Source organism: Neodiprion pinetum, chromosome 1, assembly GCF_021155775.2.
Source record: "Neodiprion pinetum isolate iyNeoPine1 chromosome 1, iyNeoPine1.2, whole genome shotgun sequence".
NCBI lineage: Eukaryota > Metazoa > Arthropoda > Insecta > Hymenoptera > Diprionidae > Neodiprion > Neodiprion pinetum.
The window spans coordinates 32,169,371-32,192,360 of NC_060232.1; the positions used below are offsets into that span (position 1 = coordinate 32,169,371).

Consider the following 22,990-nt stretch of genomic DNA (forward strand, 5'->3'; position numbering starts at 1 on the left):
TCTTCATCCCCGTGCCTATTTTTTCTGTCATCGCACAGCGTGTCACGGTAAAATTATACACATAACGCGCACTTCTGTTTTTCACAAACCAAGTTCATCAGCAATTTGAAAAGCCAGAGTTTTTAACTAGCCTGCGATTCTCCGTGGCGTTAAATTTGCACATCACTACGCTTGAATTATAATCTACCCGCGTGTTTATTTTTTAAATACGATGTTTTTTCCCCCTTCCGTAATCGAAAATTTTAGATTCAAACAGGTTCTTGGAGTGATTTGATAAAGTATTTAGGGGCGTTGATTTCCAAAGCTTATTAGCCATCCGTCGAGCTGATACCGGAAACGGAATTCGCGAAGTTTACAGCGTGCGTATGTATTGTGGTAGATATAGGTATACCTTCATTTCTACATAGAAGCGGTGAGTACCGAACACGGTGGATACGATTACCGGTGTTTGCTAAATATCTACACTCAGTAGCGTTTGGGCTTCAATTAATTAGGATCTGTTTACTCAATTAGGCAACGAGTAAACAGAAATAAAATTAAGCAGCTTTGGTATATACAAGTAGATATTTCGGTGTCGTTATAAATGAATCTTCCCCGGAGTACTCTTATGTATGGATACACGGACGTTTGTGGGTGTATGGATATATACATATATAATTTTCCGCAAATATTGTCCTCTACCCTGACACTCGCGTCGTTCTCCTTTTGACGACGTTCTTGGTATAACTAACCTTCTAATTAATTGCCTAACGAATTAATTAGCTTTATTTTCAAACGTTGAGTGGCGTTGCTGTTTTCCACTCCGTATCGAGCTTTAAAAATTATTCTCCCAGACATATCGCAGGTTGGTTTAACGATCGACAGAATGTAGAATCATAACGAACGTGACTAAGAATAGTAAACAAATCAGGTATAGACAATTATCGTTTCAGATTACTCGATAAGAAGTGTTTTTCTAAGACTCGGCGATACCGACAGATGTAGCCAGCATCCTGAAAATCTAATATACTACAGAAGCAAAACAAGGTTGCATCCATGCCCCGAGTGATAGATGTTAGATTAGAGTTTCGAGAGTAAAGCTCCACCGGGATACGGACAGCTCGTGGTACTCATCAAGAGTCGGTTTGATCCAATTTATTAACCGACAGGGTGGTGCGTCCCGACCGTTATCTGCCATCCTGCACGCATCTTTACAGCATGTTCAACAACAACTGGCCTCGCTAATGTCGACTCACGGATTTATCATGGAACGTTTCAATCGAAGAAAGGGTACATTTGGCGATCATTACCCAGACGTCACCCACCGCAATCTGGTCCTTGCGGGTAAATACCTTGTAAATCGTAACCAGTTCTATCCATTTTTCCCCCTGTGAATACGGCGAGAAAGGTCGCGCCGCGTTTGGAAGAACCGGTAGGCTGAACCAACCGGAGGCTAGGGTAACATTTGGGGTTACTCCGGCCCCATACCCGAGTCCCGAGTAGCGAGATCCTCGACGCGGATCATACGTGTCTGTCTCGATTTGCCCGGAGGAGGATATACGGGTGGTATGAGGATGACGTCGTTCGTCAAGAGGTCCTCCTTCACGTCGCGGTAGAACTCCAGCTCGTCTTCCTCGACGTCTGCAGACTTTCGGTTGATTTAGTGCATACGCCGCGTCGTCGCTGGTCTGGATTCCGCCGAACTTCGCAACGCCTCGTAATTGCCTTCCGGCATGGTAGTACTTGTGACGGCATTCGTCGAAGAGGCCAAGTCTTCTTCACGACCAAACTTGAAAGTGAAAACCTGAACAATGCAAACAGCGGGTCCCGAATCGAAAGGTAACTGTGCGGGCACCATGCAGGAGCAAATCTAATGATACCCCGACGCTCCAGGGGTACTAATAGCACTAACGATGTAGTTAGGCGTCGGTGTGTACGTCGGACGGACGGACGAGCGAACAAGCGAACTCGGGGCCGGGGGGCAGGAGGGCGCACCGAACGAACCCACTTACCGACTTATCACGTAGTTACCTAATCTGTTTATCCCGACGGGGGGTCCACTACGCGGCCCGAGGGTGCCTCGACGTCCCTGAGGGGCCCCTCTGCAATCGTCGCCCGGTGGCTGACGTCCTGGCCACCACGTCCACCGCGTTTTCGCCCGTCCATCGGTAAAGGATGCCATTTTTTATCGGCAGCCGGGTGCCGATGACGTTGGGTAACCCGGGGAAAATTTGTCCTTATTTACTCTTGTCGCTCCTGTGCGGTTGGTTTTCAAGGGTGATGTAGGAACGGGATTTTCGTGACGAACAGGACAGTTGGATTACGGCGAATCAGACCTAGACACTACGTACGATAGGCTTGTATGTCGGTGGGAACTTGACGAGTGTTAAGTCACTCGAGCAACTTCGGCTCTTAAGTAAACTGTAATTACACAGTCTGCAAGGTGCTCGAAGCTCAAGTTGTATCAGTCGTTTGGTGATCAATCTTGCGTTATACCGCCAATTAGCCTACAGGCTAAAGAGCCTGTATAGCTCGTTCAACGTAATCCGTCCAAGCATCAAGCGGATCAAACCGTTCCTACTTCACAACGTTGATCGTAGAGACAACACCACCGCGCAAATTCTGTAATTCAATTCACTGTTCGAAAATAGCGGAAAGCCCTGCTTCGCTACACTTTTTTAACGCCTACCTACAATCCTTCTGCACTGGGAACGCATAATCTTATTGTTGCAGAACGAGTAAGTCGCGAATAGCCAAAAGTACCTTTTGGGACCATAAATGGGACCGTTTACCTACGCGTTGCGGATTCGAATTAAGGTAATTTGAAGTTCAAACAGCGTGGTACCTTTGACCCGGGGCAAATAGACTTGTAAATGATCGCTCCTTGAACGGATGGCGGTGGCCCGAGCTAACCGGCATTTCAGTCCTGAGAACCGTGGCTGCGCCCAGGACGTACACACATACCTACCTAGTTTGGGAAGAAGTTAGTTTCAAGTGTAAAACTAAGTTTGCGATCGTCCAGTTTGCACCAGCCACTTTGAGTAACTCACTCGACCAGTAATGTGACTTGCCCGATGTGTTTCGCGGGCAGCAACCGGTTGCCATTCCGCTATACATACACCACGTTATACGCCCACCTTCGGCACACGAATAATATTCTCCATCCCCTGCAGACTTTTTATTCCGTGAGTGATAAAAATTGAAAAGTGGTTTGACTCTCGCCTTTTTCGTTATAATCTTACGAACCCCCGCAGCATCACCGAGTCAGGCTCACCCTCGTCCAATTATCGATTATAGAATTGGAAAAATTTGAACCCGAGTATCGTAGTTATGTACACAATGTACAACGTACGATGTACATACACACATATAAGCACGGGAGATTAGATGCACAGATTACACACGCGTATAACAACACGCGTTTACAGCTTCGCCTTACACCGAGAAAAAAAAAAACAACAAAAAAAAAAGCAACCAACGGGATGGTAATGCAGTCCAACCGGGGGGTCTGAGATACTTACAAGGATGCGTCGGGGCGAAGGGGTATTCGAGGGACGGCGGCAAACGGGGGGCCTGAAGACCCGACGGGCAGTGGTAGCAGAACATCCCGCCGGCCCTGGCCATCGCCACCCCCGTCGCCCCGGCCCCCGTCCCCGCCCCCGCCACGGCCACCTGCGGCTGCGGCTGGGGTGACGGCTGTTGTTGCTGCTGTTGCTGGTGGCTGACAGGCTGATGAGCTTGAACTGAGCCAATCTGAAACAGCGGAGGAAATAGCATCCGGTTATCATTGATACAAATTCTCGCGTCATTGTTATTTATCAGGTTAAATACGTCATGTACACGAAATCGGCGAGGAACGCCGGGCACGCGCGGTTCGGTTATGCGGAAAACTAACGATAAGCGCTTTGCCTTCGTTTAAGAATTATCGCGACATTCGTTTGCCAAACTTGCAGGGAATTTTCGTGCATAAAAAACTTGGTCGCGCAACTTTTTTTCCATGTGATATCCGATAGACAAGATTTTGTTTCTTAAATTTTGTAGTATTTTTTTTTTCTTTTTTTTTTATGAAAAAATCAACTTTGGATTGATTTGGGATAATATAAACTGTGATCGCATTGTTCATTGTTCCTGTACAGAAATGTTTCGCTCGAAAGGACAATGAATTCATAAATCAGAGTTATTGTTCACTTGGTTACTAAATACATTTTTGTAATACAGAAAAAGACGTGAAACATAAAGAAACCCCGTATGCAGTGCCGTAATTGAAAATAGGGCTATTTTTGATAAGATAAATAATACTGTAGTAGCATTCTTCGTTTAGTTACTGTGCAATAATTAATTCTGATCAGTAAGTTTTGAGTCACTTTTCTCACTTTTTTGAAACGACTTGACTACTATGTGAACTGGTATAGAAAATTTTTGGATTCGCGATAATTCATTCTTTCATTCAACAAATCTATTTACCATGATACTCACAATCACAAACTATATCTCCTTCTTTTCTTTTTATCATCTCGTCATAACCGCAAGTCTCGTTATTCAGAACGAAGAGAGCCATAGGCGGAGAAGAAAGAGGAAGTGGAATCCACGGTGGCAATGAAATATCATAAATACTAAATACATTATCGCGGGTGGTGTGAAACAGTTGCGGTTTGTGAAACATCGCGGTAGATTATAATATCGTCAAGGAGCATCGCTAGTGAGTGACGGTTGTCTGAAATCGTGCAATTACATTTCGCGGATGAAATTCAACGTGAAATTAGCGAAGTGAAAAGGGTTCCTAGATGGTAAAATTTTAAGTGGCCTAGTGCAGAGTAAAATATACAGTGAAAAAACTCGAGTGGTCGTGGGTTTAATAATTATCCTTTGTTTGGATCACTCGAAGGTACTGGAAAAGGATAATAGAGCGTATCGCGAGGTTCGATAACCTCGCCCATCTTTACTGCGATGATCGCAAGCGTAATAATCGGCACGTGAATTCACGACGCTGCGGTTCACCAAGAATTCCTCCGTGATTATCCGCGTCATTGTCATTGCAAGAAAATCCTCTGAGATGCGAAAAATGTGGACCAGGTAATCCATCAATATTGTATCCTTATTCATTCCCATGTTTACTTTTTATGAGGAATCGAGTTCCACCAGTTGAAAACATTTTTTTACATGTCAACTTTCCCTGTGCAGTAAATTACTGCATCAGAGATCCTTTATGACTGAGACAAATTTTGCATCGTTCAGGTATTCAATTATTGCTTGTGAGATTTGCTACGCGTAAGGCTGGGCACAACTAACTGGTCCAGCTGGAATGGTTATAATTTTAGACAAACGACCAAAAATTGACGTTTGATTATTTGCGCTAACACAATTTGTTGGAGCTTACCTTCTACGCTAAAGTTTCCAATTTTCAAATCTGCCTAGATGACTGCGAATGAAAACATGCGACCGATGTATTGTTTGTACCTAATAACGTTCGCGAAAAACGATACCGTGTCGGTATATTCAGGCGAAGTAAGGAAACCGTCGTTATACGTATAATCCCAGGACACATGTGGCGATGGTAAAAAATTGCGAACTCGACAAAGATGACGACGTTCCAGGGATCGTGCTTCGGTAAAAATCCATCAGCCCAACAAGATAGTGGCAATCTCCGTTAGAGGATTGTAAAGCGAAGCACCCGCCTGAATAATGGATATCCAAGCTCTTTGCCTAAGCAGGCATCAGTTATGAAACTTAATAAACGACGAGTTATCAATTTATAATGGGCAGGCGGTTCGCTCTTGGCAGGCAGGGGCGTGCGGAGCAACGCGACGAGCTTATTGTTGAAGCCACACGCAAACGTTTTCAAGCTGCTAGTGCTGCTGCTGCTGCTGCGGGAGAGGAGGAGGAGGATGAGGATGAGGATGAGGACGAGGACGGGAGCTTCGCCGTACACGCATACATCCAAAGTAACGTAACGCAACGTAACCTAGCGTAAGTTGGCCTAACGTCGAGCGGACACATGATGGTTCACGGTGCAGGCAACCTGCGCAAGTGCGAGGAGCCGCGGAAATTCGGAGATGCCCTGCATCCTCCGCTTGTGTACAGCTCCTGTCGAGCATCCGTACAGCACACTTGCACACTTACACACACTTAGACACGACTAATGCCAGGCTGAGCTCTCATCCCGTGTGGCAGCGGCAGTAGCGGTGTTGGTGGCTGTGGCGGCGGTACGAAGGGACAAATTGAATTTCAGATCGCAGCATGCTCCGGCAGGGCGAGGGAGCCGCGCTGAGATGATACTAATTGAAATTTGAAATTGACATTAGCGAATTATTGCCTCCCTCTTGCGCAACGCAATTAGGTCGGCGTGTCGGATATCAAAAGTAATTGCTCCTAAACTTAACGAAATCTAACTACGATTTCTATATCAATTTCGGTTTGTGAGGAAGAAAAAATAGGAGACTTTAAACACGGTGTGTGGGACGCACGGCACTTGAACGGCATAATTTTGCGGATTCTGGATACGGTTAGGCGGTGATCTTTATGCTGCTCGCAGTAGAAAATTCAAGCGTTTATTACGGTGCTGCTAAAGTTTCTTTAGAAGAAGGAATTAATCGTCGCGGAACTCCGGTACGCTCAGTTTATTTCGCAGCCGGAAAGGAAGTGTAAGAGCTTGTCGCGTCAACGAGGTTTCAAAAGACCAAAAAATAGAGGGACGAGACACTCGGCTCATGCCCCTATGCATAAAGGGGGTTTATATTAGCTCCATTACTCCACCGGCATTACCATTATACGCACAATCCCTTAATTATCACCCCGGCCATTCTAAGCACTCTCGAATCCCAAATTTAAAAAACTTATATTTCATTCAGAAGTATAACGGCCTTCGTACCGCGCGATGTAGAATGATTATTCGCTTCGAATGCTTCGTCCGGGAAAAAAAAATTAATTAATAAACAAATTCCAAAACCGAGTGACATGCAGAAAAATCGTTCTCTAGAACTTTTACGGCGCTGCAAAGTCTATCGAACTAACATTGTGCCAATAAGGTCGATAGCGTTGCAGATACACGTATCACGATTCAATTTTCGCGATTATTTCAGGGAATCGATTCCTTACAGAATATAACGTTTAGACTCGATGCTACGGTATGAAACCCCGCGGCATAGATCAGAATAAATTCAAAAGCACGCAATGCTTTACAAGTGAGGATAATATCGTCATGTGTATTAAACATTCCCCAGACCGTTCGTACAGATCTTGCAGTAAAACGATTTCTCTGCTTCGATCATCGCGAGTTTTTCACCCCTCGTCAGGCTTACCCTGTAAAAACATGTAACGAGTGCAGGAACAAGTTGCCAATCGAATCTTTCCGGATCACGCGGAGCCCCTCAGGGTGGCCGTTCGGGGCATGTATGTACAGCCAACGCTTTACACCGGAGAGAGAAACGTCGAACATACGCGCGACCAGAAGGGGGAAATGTAGCGAAACTAATCCGAGCACCCCGGGCACCCCGGGCACCCGGGGTCCCCCCCGACTGAATCCCTTCGGGGCCCCTCGCAACCCCAACGCAACTTCTAAGTGCACAAGAATATAATAGGCTCGGCATGTGTTCCTCTTGTGTTTGCGGTTTTCAACCACTCGAGCGAATCATTATGCCAGTGTTTTATTGCGCGATCATCCGATTGTTGTCAGAGATCAGGCGGAAGGGTAGGTTTCCATTTTGTTTCACTGTTTACTCTGCAGGTCCCGCTAAAGCAAATGTATGCTCCCAGAGATTTGTTAATTCGTAGCGGTTTGCGGCTGCGCTTGATCCGGTGTATAACGTACATATATGTACCTACCTGCTGCTGAAACCTTTATACATTCATTTGCCAATTTTCATTCACCCCACGCGGCAAGCCGACATTTGTAGATAAAGCTAAGGATGATACGGGGTGGAGTAAAAGTAAACGAATATAATATTGCTAACAAATAACTTTGTATGTGTAGTTAAAACCGATGTCGATTAATTTGCAAGTTTTTTACTGGATACAAACACGTAACAAAAAATAATTTTTTGTTCTCGACGGTCTTTGAGTTATCAGTTTATTTGTTTTATTGTGTAATTACTTCAGTTAAATTGGATCGTCTCGACACATCGGAATTGTCTTATTCGTGTACCGCAGTTGTCGCGGCATTGCGTCGCGATGAGTATAACCTACAGGTCCCCGTTTTTTCTCAGTTGCAAAAAAGTGATCGGCTTGCGCGGTAATTTCCCTGGTTTCGGGATTTAAGAAGCGAAAGTGAACTCCTTTCGCGGATGACTGTGAGAGCCGGCGAGTCGTGTTAAGATCGTGCTGCGGTCATTTTTATTAAATTGTGTCATCAGAGCGCGCGCCAAGCGTGCGCTACTCGCTGGGGCTAACATGCTGCATCCAATTCCATCCATTCATCCATCCAACTCAATTAATTCCACTGAACGTGGGGCCGGGTGGTTCCTGGTTAATAAAAAGACGGGCCTTAATTAACTCGAAGCTACGTTGTTACAACAATATTGGCTCTAATGAAATCTTGGTTAATCTCGTCGAGAATTTCGTACAATGAATATATAGAAATTGATTTAAAACTTTCGGCACGGTCGCGTTCGCGGATACATATCGACGTTGTACATATTATATATTATATCATCAGTCGCGGTAAAGTTGATTTTGCGAAATTGGCAACTCGGGCGAAAACTTTCTCCCGAGCCTCTCTCTCGCCGTTCTTTTCACCGTTCAACTTTTTCTCCTCCACCTCCCCCTCCTTCTTAACGCCCGACGCGCGGACCCGTCAAACAATTACACGGAATTATAGTTTTAATTAATATCCGAGACGTTTACGCAACACGCCCTGTTTGTTTAAACCTGCGGTGAGCACCGCTACAGAGATGAACGTGGCGAACGCGCCCGTCGCATTTGCCATCGCGTGCCAAATTATTGAATGCTTACGTCATCGGGCGTTGCTTTGCTCCGAGCCGACGCCAATTATTCAATTAAAACGGTGCTAATTCACGCGACGCGGAATCTAAACTGATACACGTCGTTCTCGTCAGTCGCTTGACATACTACATCTCCTGCCGTAACATACCGCATATGAAATTACCCGCACTCCGTGCGCAGCCCTCAATTCGTGCATAAAATCATATCGTCCCGTATGACTAGACGTTGTAAGCTAAAGCTACAGACAGTTTCGCACAGGAATTACAATTTCTAAATTTACAGGATTACGCGTGATGGTTTATAACGGAATCTCCGCTACGCGTTGCAGATTTTACAATTCATTCTGATTGCCCACGCGGATAACACAACGCAAACCGGTATTTTTGTTTTTTTCTGCAACATAGTTTTCGACCAACTAAATGCAAGTCGGCGATACAACGCGTGTTTCTTCATGAGCTCCGATTCTCCGAATCCGAAACAGCGTTTAGATAACTCTTCATTATTTTTCTATCTAATTTAAAGATTGGGGATTTCTTTCTTCGGATATGGAATCGAGGCTAGTCATTCTCCAAAGACGGTTGTATATAAATATCTCGACAACGAGAAGAATTGAGATTAGCAGTACTTCCTGGGACACAAATTGTCGATAACAACGCGTACGTAATGCCGGCGCTATGCCGTGACATTCGTCAATCGTCACGAGTAGGTACGTTATTTACGATCCTTTAATCATTTGGCTCAAAGTCGACATTATGTAAAGTCGTATAGAGGGCTTAACTTCTTTATCTTATCTCTACAGACGTTGTATTCTGGTTCGAGCGATAAGGTAATACGCACGAACCGACGCGGATGTATAATAGATGTGAAATTGAGAGTCTGTATCATTCACTCACGCCCCGATTGTTTGCCAAACGGCATTACTAGCCGGTTTCTTGTACGATGCATGCACACGTAAGTGTGCACGAATGTATTTATTCAATGCCAGCGACCATAAGTGAAAACGGAAGGGGATGAATGGCCACTCCAGCATTCGCGAGATATTCATCTATTGTTAAATCGGGCAGAATCCTATTTGGAAAAACAGCGAACGACGACACGTGACCATCCGCTATGCGTACGAGAGTTAAGTTTCGCGTCATTAGGAGGAGGGTGCATCGCATTAGGGCGCTATAAATGTATGGGCGAGTTCGCAGGGACGGAACCGGAAGCGGAACCGGAACAAGATCTCTATCCAGCGCACCCCATCAAACGCAACGTTCCTCGATGTGTCGTCCTCGCCTCCGCGAGTTGATACCAGTCAAAGCTACCCTTCGACAATTGCCGCCACTTCGTTCCACTGCATTACGTCCGTTGCCCATACGTCAATGGACACTCGAGCTCGAATGATCGGGCATCCATGGGGTGGCCCTGACGCTTCGTGGGGGACACGCAGCCTGTAATATGACGTTCGAACACTTGACTCCCGCTCCATTAAATCTCGCTCGCGGTAAAATTCGTGTGGCTTTTTTCATCGGATTGTGCTTCGACTACGGGAAAGTATAGGATAGGAGAGAAGAGAAGAGGAGAGGAGAGGAGAGGAGGGCTTCGAGAGCCAAGATACCGATTCCAACGCCAACCTTTACTTTACCAGTCACACCAACGCCCGATATAAGTGCAGGTTCGTATACATGTGATATGTTTATCTACTTGAACGCGGGCTATTGATCGGATTAGTCTGTCAATTTACCAATTTGTAGAGATGAGTTTGTTTGGTGGACCGCCAACAAAACTGCACTCTGCTCCGTGCAAAATAACCTCCCGATCTTTTTAAATTCCACGAGAAGATACGTCCGAATGGTGTTGCACACCGGTGGATCGCGCAGCCTCTTCTCTCCAGCATTACTCTACGTATATAATACATATACCTATATACATAGAGAGAGAGAGAGAGAGAGAGAGACAGAGAGAGAACTGGGCTTGTCAAACGCGAATGGCTTGAGGCAGAGATTCAATGAGCTCAATTGACGCAGCGAGCTGATGGGCACGCTGATCGTATCGGTTCGATGATTACGCGCTCGGTCGCGATGATTGAGTTACGAGTGGAGGCAGGATCGTTCTCTTCATGCCGCGAACTTTTCGCGACCGATCGAGAATCGCCGGCGATTATTCCGGACAAGCCTAGTTCGGACCACCAAAGTCCGGACCTGATTACCGCCGATCACGAGTATAGGAAACAACCTACGTAGACTGCAACAGCGTGAATCAGTAGCGTCTACCTACGAACAAAAGCTCCGCCGGCACCAAAGCGCAAGTTCCTGACGTTCCGTGTCTTCGAACCGGCTGATTCGACCCCGATCAATGGGTTGTTTAAAGTTGAAAGTGCTCGAGATCCTCCTCGCGTTTTCTCGTCCCGGTCTTCCGGAGGCGCGGGGCTATCCGATATACCGAGATATTGACTCGGTTCTATGCATATGATAGTATTACCAGGTGTGGCGAGAACACACAGAGATGAATATATTTGGATCGAGGGTTGACGGGTGAGAGCACGGCAGCAGCTACGGGGGCGAGAGGACCCGGACGCCTTTGCCCCGAGGGTATCATCCATCGAAGCCTCGAGCGCACTGCGCCGATCGCTATATTCCAATTGCCAGTCCGCCGCTGCCTCTGCCTACTGTTTGATATGCGCCAATTCCGACCAATATGTCGCCTTCTCCTACACGCATACATGTGCCGCGGTATCGAGGATGCCACTCTACCCGCCGACCGAATTCTCGGTGCAATCCGTGGCCGATACATTCTCCGTCCTAGGTCTCTCGAAATGTAGAAATGCAGAAATGCAAACGCCCCAGCGTTAAGTCAAACGATGCTAATTGAAAATGTACATTTTTTCATCGACGCTTCACCTCTGCCGATTAACGGAATATACTTTCATTAAACTCTGACATATACGCATATACCTTGATGGATTTGGTCCAGGGAGACTGAAATTCCAGCAAATACTGAAACTGGTGTGTGTGATGTGTACGGTATAAGGATAACGTGGCTCGTCAGTGCGCAGCAACTGCAGACGTACGAAGTATCTTGATTTCCGAAATGCGAATCAATGTTCGTAGTCTTTAGCTGGTCTTGCAATGGTTTAACTTTTTCTATAAAGAGAACTGCGATGTACATTGCGTGGAGTATCATCGTGATCCGCTGTTTCAAATTCGGGAAACAATTTTTCCATGCAACGAGTTCAAGTCGTTGTAAAACGTGAAAGAAATTTCAGCTACGCGTCATGTTTGATAAAAATTAGGACATAATTTAATTCTTCAAACCCTGTAAAATGTCATACAAACTACCGACTGAAAAAGAACTCGCGTTCAAAGGGAATTTCAAGGATAAATTCACGGAAAGTGGAGGACGTGTCGCACGTATGGGAGACGGTCGATCCCCGTTCGGCTTAAGTTTCTCGCGCGTAATACGTGAGATGTAAAGGGCGGGTAATGTAACGTCGAATTTCTTGCAAAAGGTGAAGCAGGCGGTCAGGTGGAAGCCCGAGAACGTGCCGGGAATGAATGGGGCGTCCATTCGTGAGAGTCTTCTCGCGGGCCGTCAGGGTGGCTGGCTGCCCGCTATGTTATTGCACGCCCGTAAATTTCACCCGGAAAGCGATTTAGCGAGGAAGCGGGTACGATAAATCTTGGACAAGTCGAAAAGCGTAAAACAGCCAGCTAGGCAGGCCGACGGGGACCTGGTGGGGGATCCTCCTCGGGGTTGGAGGCGTGCCGGGATTCCCCGAAGTGTACGCCGCACTATCCACCCTGTTAGGGGTGGATATGTGTTCGCTTAGCAGGCAGGTAGTCTCGTTGAGGTGAACTTACATTCTTACGCGCTACCCCATCGCCTAAATTTCCTACCGTTTCGCTCCGTTGCCCTATCATAAGGATTTATTCCATATCGTCCGTACGAGGGTCTGCGTATAATGTACCTAAAAGCAGTCCGCAGCGAACTAATGTTATCAGCTTTTTGGTTTTTTACTTGGATTATTTAAAATTTTTCTTTTTCTTTTGTTTGTTCAACCGTTTATCCTTAGCGCTTAAAAAGTCGTCCGTATTTCCAGATCAGATAACACGAGTGTATAAAATCGATTTCTCAATAATGAAGAGAAAGGAAATAAAATTTCGTACCCTTGGGACTATAGACTAGCTGGCTTCGCTGTCAATCAATCGCTGATCCGAACGCCTTATTCAATTCCTGTCTTCGATCTTTGTCCAACCGCATAATTCACCCTGCCTATTATATTTTCTTACTCTCGTTACCTGCATTATTGTTAGTTGCCCGAGGTGTTCGATTACTGTTCTGTCCTTTTTTTTCTTATGAAAACGTATGTTACGTTAATACTTTTTATTTCGTTAGTTTTTCCCAATGCCCTGCTACTATGATATCGCGTTGCCACAGCAATACAACGTTAATAAAATGAAGCTTTTGCTACGAAAAACGTCGAGCGAATAAATTTCCATCAGACCACACAAAGAGCACATCATTGTATGCTGTAATATCTTACGGTCGGGCTTACGGCGTGTCTCTGCTAATATTATCCATGTTTATTCAAGTCCACGCCTGGACATCTTGCCCACTTACAGTAACTACATTTGTGAGAACAAATCAACCCTTTAATTGTAACGGTGCTGACCAAGTTACCGCTTAATTCAATGTATAATGATGACGCAACCGCTGAATTCGTCGGCAGAGCGACGCGTATCACTCTCGTCGATAAATTATACTTGACCCAAAGGATTTTTAGACGTGTATTATAGTCAAGTAGTGAATCAGTACATCTGGCGTGATGGACGAAATAGAGGGTCTCGTAAAAGATGAGAAGATGGAGATCACGGTAGAAGGTTTTCAGCGGAATGCTGCGGAGTTTGAATGGACAATCTCGCCTCTCGGAACTACAGATATATTCCGTGAAATTTACTGCCTGTCAGCCTGCAACACCGCGTGGAAGTAAAACAAATTTGATCGCTCTTGGTATATGAATGACTAATTGACGACCACCCGAATTGATTTTATGTCTGTTTTTGGCGCGGCCACAATACACGTAATTTCGTGGAAATGTTGTTCTAGCGTATTCACGTCGTTGCTAATTCACAGGGATGACTGTACATTCTGCATCCATGCCGAAATCTTCGTCCATGCCGCAATTCTCCATCCATGTGTCTACAAATTCATATAAATTACACTCGCATCGTCGCCGCGATAAACAAAGCGAAGTTATTTCACTGTCAGTAGAAATTATTATTCCAGAATTTACTGAATATCATACTTCTGCACGGAGCATTTCAAACGAATACGTTCTACAACATATTATGTATATTGGAAGCTCGAATCGCGCTTTACAAAATCGCGTAAAATTGTACAAACATGGTATAATTGTTGTTGACATACGGTACGAGATAGGAGGGAGAGAAAGAGAGAGAGAGGCACGGTAAACTTTACGAGAATCGTCAATGCCCAAAGTGATTTCTTCATACATACGATGAATAAACAAAAGCACTTTGCCTCACAGTGCCGGATAGATTTTATATACTTGCTACGAGAAACGGCGAGTGGTCGTACATCTTTGATCGGCAATGAAAACGACATCTTTACAGCGTGTAATTGGTCTCGGGATAGTTTAAATAATAAAGAGCGTCCGCGAGGCGTTGACACGCCCAGTACACGATCGAATCGCGAAGATAATTCGCGTTGTTTCGCGATTGGACGACGCGTCGACGTAATTCAAGACGATCCTCGTCTTCGTCCCCGTCTTCGTCTTCGTTCGCACGATTCCCGGTGGCTGGACACGACCGCGAGGGTCACCGTAGCTGACAGTTTATTAGAATCAATCTTGATACAATTTCATCGTTCCTAATTCAATATTCAGATGCGTCGTTCCTCCGAGCGTCCCGAAGACGCAAAGCGTTGGACCAGCGCCTCGGCGCAAGTTAAGGGCACCGTCCTCCAGGGCGAAGGGATCGGCGGTGCCGGGCACACTTGCCTCGGTCGTACGCACACGCATGCTATATGGGTTACATACGTACGCCTAGAGGAAGTCAGCGCACCGCGCAGAATAAACGGTCAGTGACGCGCTGTAATGGCCGACATCCTAATCCTAGCCCCCTACAACTTGACGGTATACATGCCTACCGAAGACCTGCACGGTGATAATATTACTGCATGTGCTTTTCGTCATTACCAGTGCTATATCCCGTGTAATGAGCTTCCCGGTTCTGTTAGGCCGGTGTTAAACCGCCCGACGTTTCAGTCCGCGCCGATTCCTCGATCATGTGCCCGATGGTCGTCCTTTGCTCTTTGCGTAATTTTTCCTCGAACTGCACCCCATCTTCTAACGACAAACTGGGTACGTACATGGCCAGATATATTTAAGGCACGCAGAAGAGGGGGATGCGGATATTCGTTCGAAAAGACGTCGGCTGCTGCGTCCTCTGGAACGGGTACGCGGACCGGATGACGTCACGGGTCGCGACCCCCGATCGCGGTCATGTGTGTGCGGGTTGAGAAGGGGCGGGAGGGCAAGACGCCCGCAGCTGCCGCCCTGGCTGCCAACGCAATAATATCTAATTAATGTATTAATGAGGTTAACTTGGCAGGATTGGACGGCAGACAGCGCGAGCCGCCAGCTTCACCGTTGGCAGTTCAGTACCGTCTTATGCTCCTTATTCTTGTTGGACCGAATTAAGTTTAATCAGAGCGAAAGTGTCGGGCGCGTGTAGAGTCGAGTGCTGAGCGTCGACAGGGCCGCAGGGCCCTTTTTAACGCTGCTCGAACGCTACACCCAGCCGACCTTAATTCCTGGCATTCCCCTAGTCCTCGCGTTCCTATTCACGCCTCGCTGCGGGCCCTGCATCTTGAAAACGATTTTTATCTCTACGAGGGTCGTTGCATCATTTTCGGTATAAAAAAAAAAAAAAAAAGAAGGTTTATTGAATTTGAGAATTTCTCCATCGCGGTTCTTCTTGGCAGATGATTTATACCGTCAACCTTTCAGTTGACATTATTAATATATTGTTACAGCGTATCGTATCGGCTGACGTCACGAACGTCGAACCAATCGCAAAGCTTGACGGTGGCGCTCAACTTTTCGAAGATATCCGTTATTGTCACCGCTGCGATGATTGACACGAGCTCTTTTCGCAATTTTTGTCACCCTTCTTGATCCAGGCTATTCTAATGTGGGAAGAAGAAGTCTTCGGATTAATTGGTCTAGCCAAATTATTGAAATGCTACGTCTATATCGATACAGCATATACAACGAACACCAAATCATTCTTACAAATTTGCATTGTAGTGCAGTAAAAATGATGAGGCGACCGTGTATCCGAATGAAATATTATTAATCGAACGGGTTTTTCGTATAGTACGATGGAACATGACGGCAAGTTTTATGTTACCGATGCAAAAGTTTGCAGGTTTTCCAATCGGTCATTGGCTTTTTCGTCCCTGACTGTCGTCGGTGAACTAAAACTGTAGAGACGGAGGCTGAGCCGTTTCTACCCTGGAAGAAACGCGACGCGGAACTTTTGACAAGCTTTCTGGCAAGCTTAACCGTAGACAGCTTCCTCGGTCCCCAGAGAGATTCTTCCGGAGCTGACGAGAACCCGTTCTGACAGCCGCCCTTATACCCATCATCGTCGACCCTCTTTCCTCGCGTTATTACATAGGCCGTAAATAGGCCTGCCTCGAGCGGGTATCGCGTTGCGCCTGTCCCGTGGAATCGTAATTCGGTTTGAAAGCGACCCGGCGGGAATCGTTTCGTTGCCGTCGCTCAAATAATACGCGATACAGGTACGCTTTTGGTGACCAACGCCGTATTTTACCGGATTCAAACTTCGTCCGTAAAAAATTGTATCAAACTCGAAAAATTCCAAATGGTATCAATTATGCAGCGTGTGTCCTTGGTATCGTTCCCCAGATCAGGTTGGAGGATACAAATATATCGTCTGTCTGATTTTCAGCTAACGAGAATATAATTAGCATCGTAACGGTAATTAGATTATACGTGATCAACAGCCGTTGCAAAGAGCTCGCGGAGAACGCCCCGCAGGGTGATTTAAACTCCGCAAAAGTTTGCGCGTTAATTGAGGGGTTCGGCGCTGATTCAGCATTATGAAAATCGCTCCCACCTCCTCTTAACAGTCGCCATTCGCTTTACACACATACTCTCGTCTCTCCTTCCTACATCTCGAAATTCCTTCTTCGTCTTTCTTCCTTTCGGTAAATCGTTTTGAGAGAAAGAAATCAGAGGCTGGGTTTGACGGCCTACCTTGACCAGTGGCGGACTGTGCGTCGGAGGATGGTAGAGTCCTGAGGGAGGGCTCGCAGGAGGCCCAGCGCCCCCGGGCGAGAGTGTGCCGCCGCCGGGGGTGAGAATTCTGGATTCGTGGCTGAACAACACCTTTGCGATCTTCCCCTCGGGCCAGGAGACGAGGACCCGAACCGCCGCGTCTTTGGACCGCTATTATATTCGTCCGCTACTCGATCCTTGCGAGTGAAAAAAGATAGACCGTGAGTCGACCGCAGGATAAAGCCGGTCTTGGTTTATTCCTGCACTGAAAAGTTCAACGCGTTTCAACTCTCCCGCGGGCAAGGGGCGTTACGGTGCTTATAGATTTTTGCGACCGATTAATCCGAAACGATGCGACGATATCCAGCTACTGCACTGTAGTCGGAGTCGCAGCACTTGTCACTGATTAGCCGCTGATCGAGTCCCTGGACGTTGAAATGTTACAGGCACATTAATGAAACACTGGCTCTAACCTGGCCTCTTATACGTGAGAAGTTGAATTGTCTAAAGTCATAAGTGATAATTGTCCTCGAGAAAAATGTGATTCAGCCGTGATTACGAGTCGAGTTCATCATTGGTTGGACGATAGTGCGTTAATCCTCTTCCTCGAACCGTCATCCGCTCCACCCCCGATTTCTCTCGTTTACCTCGTTCCTCTTCTTGTTTTGCCAACCAGGGGGTGGTTGTGGTTCGACCTCTGCAGAGACGAGCCTCGAGGTGGCGTTAGCGAAGTAACGTTAGTATCGCGCAAAACAAAAGCACCGTTTACGGTCGCGTTAAACGGCGTTGTCACAGCAACTGAGTCTGCGAGTGACTGAGTTTTGAGGACCCGTTCCCCGCCGACCCGAGGAGGATAGTTGATCCGTGAATTCTACGGTTCGCCGTATTCTATCGCCGCGTTGCCGGCTGACTCTTGCGTCGCAGATGAGGCTGGCAGCACGCGATAGGCGGAACGCGCAAGCGCCTCTTCGTCCAGGAGGAACTCAGGGCGGAGCCCTGGCCCTCATAAGCGGGGGTGGACCCACGTGGTTTTATTGGGCAAATAACGTCAGCGACAAACACCCCTCTCGATTGCCAGCTTCCCTCTCTTTTTCCACGCGTCAACTTCTCTCTCTCTCTCTCTCTCTCTTCCTCTACACCTCCGCTGGTGGTCCTAACCCCCCTCCCTCCCCCTCCCTTCGCCTTCTTCCTCACCTCGCGATCCTCGCCGCGCAACCGAGTGATAGTCGTCCCCGTGTAAATTGTATTTACCGGGATATCCAGAGTGATTCCGTGTATCGCCGTGCGCCACCCGACATCCCTGCCCAACCCGACGCCCTCCGTCGCCCACCCTCCCTGCAGACTCACCCGGTACCCGACGCTGTTTCAGATTCAATAACCCACCTACACACCCGCGGTGATTGTCACTTGGGAAGAAATTAATAAATCCCCGATCTCTCTCCCGCAGGCTCGGGTTACATCCCGGGTTATATAGTTACATTTTCAAACACTTTTGATTCTTTGAAGTGGTGTTATACAAGGGGATGAGAGATGCCGTCGATATTACGATTCATACGTTCTTGTACTGGATCCTGGATCACGAAGTTTGAAGAAATCTCTAACCGTACGAAAGGTGCAGCAGGATTCGCGTCGAGTGATTTCCAACAAGACGAAAACCAGCGTGGCTGTGAATTCACAGAAATTCGATGAATGAAAAAAACCCTTTGCCGCATCGCCCGTTGATCGAAAATGATAGAATCATTAAAAGTGCAACTGATTAATCACGGGCGAAGGGTGTTTGGCCGATGCAGCGATGCAGGAGTATTCGGATTTCAGAACAAGCAGCTATTACACCCAGCTATCGTTCGAGAGCTTTTGATATAAAGTCTAGTCGGGGCGCGCATCTCGCTCGTTGTCTCATGGGAGACAGAGTCGGGTTTCAGCGGTAGCTGGAATGGACGGGAGTGAAAGAGAGAGAATGAAAGAGTGAGAGAGTGAGAGAGAAAGAGTGTGCCGGGGGTGAGGAGAGAGGAGAGAGGAGAGAGTACGGCCGAGTTACGAGGATAATCGGGTTACGCGGTGACTGGATTACACCACGCCGCGCTTGCGAGCCGCGAGTGTGTTGGTAACAGCGTCAACGTCGTCCCTAACTACATCGCCCTGTACCTGCTGGTGGAGCCGCATCTTCCGCCCGCCGTGGTATTCGCCCAATTACCAATTTCTACCTGTCTCCACCGCGTGGGTCGTGATAGAACCTTGTGCCAAAATTAATCGAAAATATCAGAGGTACATCGTCGCAGGTCGCTTTTCTTATACCCAGCTTCCACCATCTCCGAATCAACTTTTGTCACTCGTCGTACAGAAGTGCTTGAGCAATGTATTGCTCAGGCAATTTCCAACGCTGTCTTTGCAGTAGTGAAAGACGTTGACTGGTCAGACGTTCGGACCATCGCGTTCTCCGTTCTCTTTTCAATATGGATGTGTGCAAATTTGTGCATCTTAACTGGATCGTCGATCGTAATGAAGAAGGGGAAAGGAAGAATGAACGGTGCTGGAAAAACTGATTCGTCCCGAACAATCTCCCAGGAAAAGTATGTAGGTACTGTTTTGTGTGAAAGATTAAACGCAACACCGAGTTTGAACTATCTTCGGAAATTGAAAAAATTGAGTGCGCCTCTTTTACTTCAAGTTACAACGCACAAGTTTACCAAACTTCGTTTGGCGCCCTTTTTAACATCGCTGCTATTTCACCACTCGAGAGGATATTCTATTTCACCGCTCCGAACGATCATACCCATCATCTCACCACGATTTGGATTTACTCAATCTTGAAAAGCACGTACTTGCCGGAAGATGAACACCTAGTTCTAGAAATTGAATCCACTGTTCGAAAGATTTCATTCGTTGTCAGTCACGCCGAATCGTGATTCTCGGGGACGTCAAGTGAAAACTCGAGCTAATTTGAGTCGTTCACTTCGTGTATATTTTTCAGAAGCACAGCCATCAGAGGATTCGGGTTTCGGCGGTACAGTGCTGTCACTTTGATCCGTGTACCTACCTACACGGGCTACCCTTTGAAAACTTTCGCGTTCGACTGTACTATACGAGTATCCGCCAAACGTTAACTCCGTTAGACCGCACCAAATTACCGCCTAATACGATTTACGCACTGTGACACGCATTAGACGCGGTCCACGCCAACTGCCAACTGCAGTACCAACTGCTAAAACTATACGTATATATATATATACATACAACGTCAGTCTGACTCGATCCTCCTAGATCCCTCGTGTTTTCATCGCGCTGCGCTGCAAGTGGGCGTGAAATATTACTCTGCAAGCTCCATGATTTCGTCACCCTTATTTATAATAATATCATACTCGTGATTGAGAAATTAGTGTGATGTTCGCTGCTGCCGGTGACTGCGACGAAGTTGACTGTGCAACAAATAAACTCAGCGTGTCACCTCAGATTAGCCAGGAACCGATGATGTACCGAGAGCACCGGTTTACATATCACGGTACTTGCACGCAAGTATATTATACAAGTAGGTGACAGGGGAACGAGAAAACCGAAGATGACGAAGAATAAGGAGAGAGTATATGTGAAAGAGGAAGATACGAGGGCGTCGGTCCGTCCGTCCGTCGGCGCCGCGGCGGTGGTGGAAAGCGGGGGTGGGCCGCTAATATATAAAGTAGCTTAAAGTAGAAAATTGTGGAAGCGCCGTGATGCCTGGTGATTGCGTTACCCCGGGCTTTGATTTAAAATGCAACGCAGGCGGGTAAGGGTAGATCCCGGCGTTCGCGGAGCCATGTTGCTCCTCCGTTCCTGACGGTGGGGCGAGGGTTGACTGTTCGGGGCGTGGGAGGAACTCCGGAGGGTAGTTAGGCTGTAGGGGTCCACGTTACGACGAAGAATGGGAGGGGGGAAGAAAGAGAAAGCCGGGGAAGTGGGAAATGGGAAATTGGTGGAGAAATTAGAGGAGGTATATAGACCGACTAGATGTACCTACCTACCACACCGATGAATACAAAAGGCAGAATTTAATCGTCGTTTTACATTAGTATACTTATCGTAGAAATGTAACAGACCTTTTTGCCTGTCCGCGATTTAAATACCAGTTAATGAGCTTGCAGCACTGTTGTCAGAAACGATACAACTTCCGGCGAGGTTCCGTTACATATTTATGAGAGAATATGAGTTTTAATTTGAGATTAACCGATAGAAGATGTACGTATAAACAACGAAGTAACGCAACAATCGTCTATTTTTATATTCTTCACAAATCCATGAGGACCAGAATTTAAAGTGACAATTTTTTGGCTGCCCGTTCATCGGGCTTTAATTTCGTTTTCAGGAAAAGCTGGCTCGAAGCCTCGCGTCCATTGCGCTGCAGTGACAAAAGCATGCAGCGAGAGCATTCGGAGCAGTGGCCAAATCGCGTTTGCTTCTTCGCACGCGAGTTTCATAAATCCGCAGAACCTGAGAAGCTGCGCCGTTCCTGCTGCTGTAGAGGAGAAGAGAGCAGTGAATAATTCGGCGTCGCAAATTGCCAAATAAGTAAATAAACGAATAAATGAATAAATACGGAGGTTGAGAGCGGCTCGCGGATACAAAACGCTGCCGGTATACGGCTGCTAATTTGACGCTCAACAATCCGGGGATTCCCAGAGGCTCGAAGTGTTAAGTCTCGGCTCGCGATGAGTTTATCTCGCTCCGAGAAAGTCTCTGATGATGATCGCGCATCTGAACGCTGCGTGCTGCGCCAAGCCGCGAGTCGGCGCTTCGTAATCGCGCACAATTCCTGATTGGGCGCCACTTAGACGGTCCCGTGGGTCCTGCTTCCCGCATCCACGTCTCTTCCACGCCTTCGAAGAGCCGTTAGAGTCGGTAAGTTAACCAAGGACCTTGCGCAAAGTGGCATTGGTCTTATTCCGCTAATTTTCGTGTTCCGCACAACGCCGTGTATAAGACACAAGGTATCTGGCGATTACCCGATTGTTTGCTAATTGAAATCAGGCCGCGGGATCCAAGATCCTCGAAGTTCAAAGGATTTCGGGGGAATTAAGAAATTACATTGAACCTTTTTCCCGACCGCGTCTAGAGCGATACGTTTGTATGCCTACTACGTACGGGATGTCTACTGCTCCTTAAATATCGTTAAATCCTGGAACTCTCCTGGAAAACAAAAATAATTCCTCAAGTCCTGGAAAAGTATTGAAATGTTTTTATTTATTGTGGGAAATTCGACATGATTAATTTTTGATCGAAAACTGCGACATTTCATTTCTAGCACGCGTTAGATTACATTTATAGTAATAATAAATTTTAGTAATTCACTCTGTATACAAACTACTGTATAAATTGTTTTATTCAACACTTAACCAACTTATCCTATCCTTAAAAATTGATAAGAAAACGAACTTAAGGTCCTGGAATTTTTCAATTAAATATCCCGGAAACTCCTGGAATAGCCCTGGAATCTGTAATAAATTCTCGATTTCATCAGACACCCCGTACGTACATATAGTACATTCTTGGCAATTACTCTCCTTAGATCGTCGCATTGCCGAGATCGTTTTCCTAAGTTGTCTCGCAGCTAGCGCGCAGCGCTCGGCAATATCTATATTTTACAGACCGCCTCAATTCCCTACTCGAACAGCTGTCTTTTTAATACACGTTGAACCCTCGAAATCTGATTAGACGCTGCAAACATTCCATTTTGCGGAACGTAGGGTCGGCACTAATGTGACGGGAAGAATGACAGGAGACAGACGGACGGATGAA

The 22,990-nt window shown here is 46.7% G+C and overlaps 1 protein-coding gene across 5 annotated transcripts in view; it reads right to left on the bottom strand.

Moving 5' to 3' along the window:
- Drgx (Dorsal root ganglia homeobox) overlaps positions 1-22,990 on the bottom strand; it is a 47,516-nt gene that overhangs the window by 8,793 nt on the left and 15,733 nt on the right. For 2 of the 5 annotated variants that reach the window (XM_046618749.1, XM_046618732.1), the window contains exons 1-2: positions 17,204-18,128; positions 3,501-3,732 (exon numbers count right to left, since the gene is read on the bottom strand). In XM_046618749.1, coding sequence (XP_046474705.1) covers positions 3,501-3,603 — 103 coding nt within the window. In that variant the 5' untranslated portion in view covers positions 3,604-3,732; positions 17,204-18,128. Of the gene's footprint in view, positions 1-1,331; positions 1,770-3,500; positions 3,733-4,455; positions 4,588-17,203; positions 18,129-22,990 lie in introns of those variants that run through there. The other 3 variants (XM_046618741.2, XM_069136099.1, XM_046618758.2) reach the window with 3 other exon arrangements.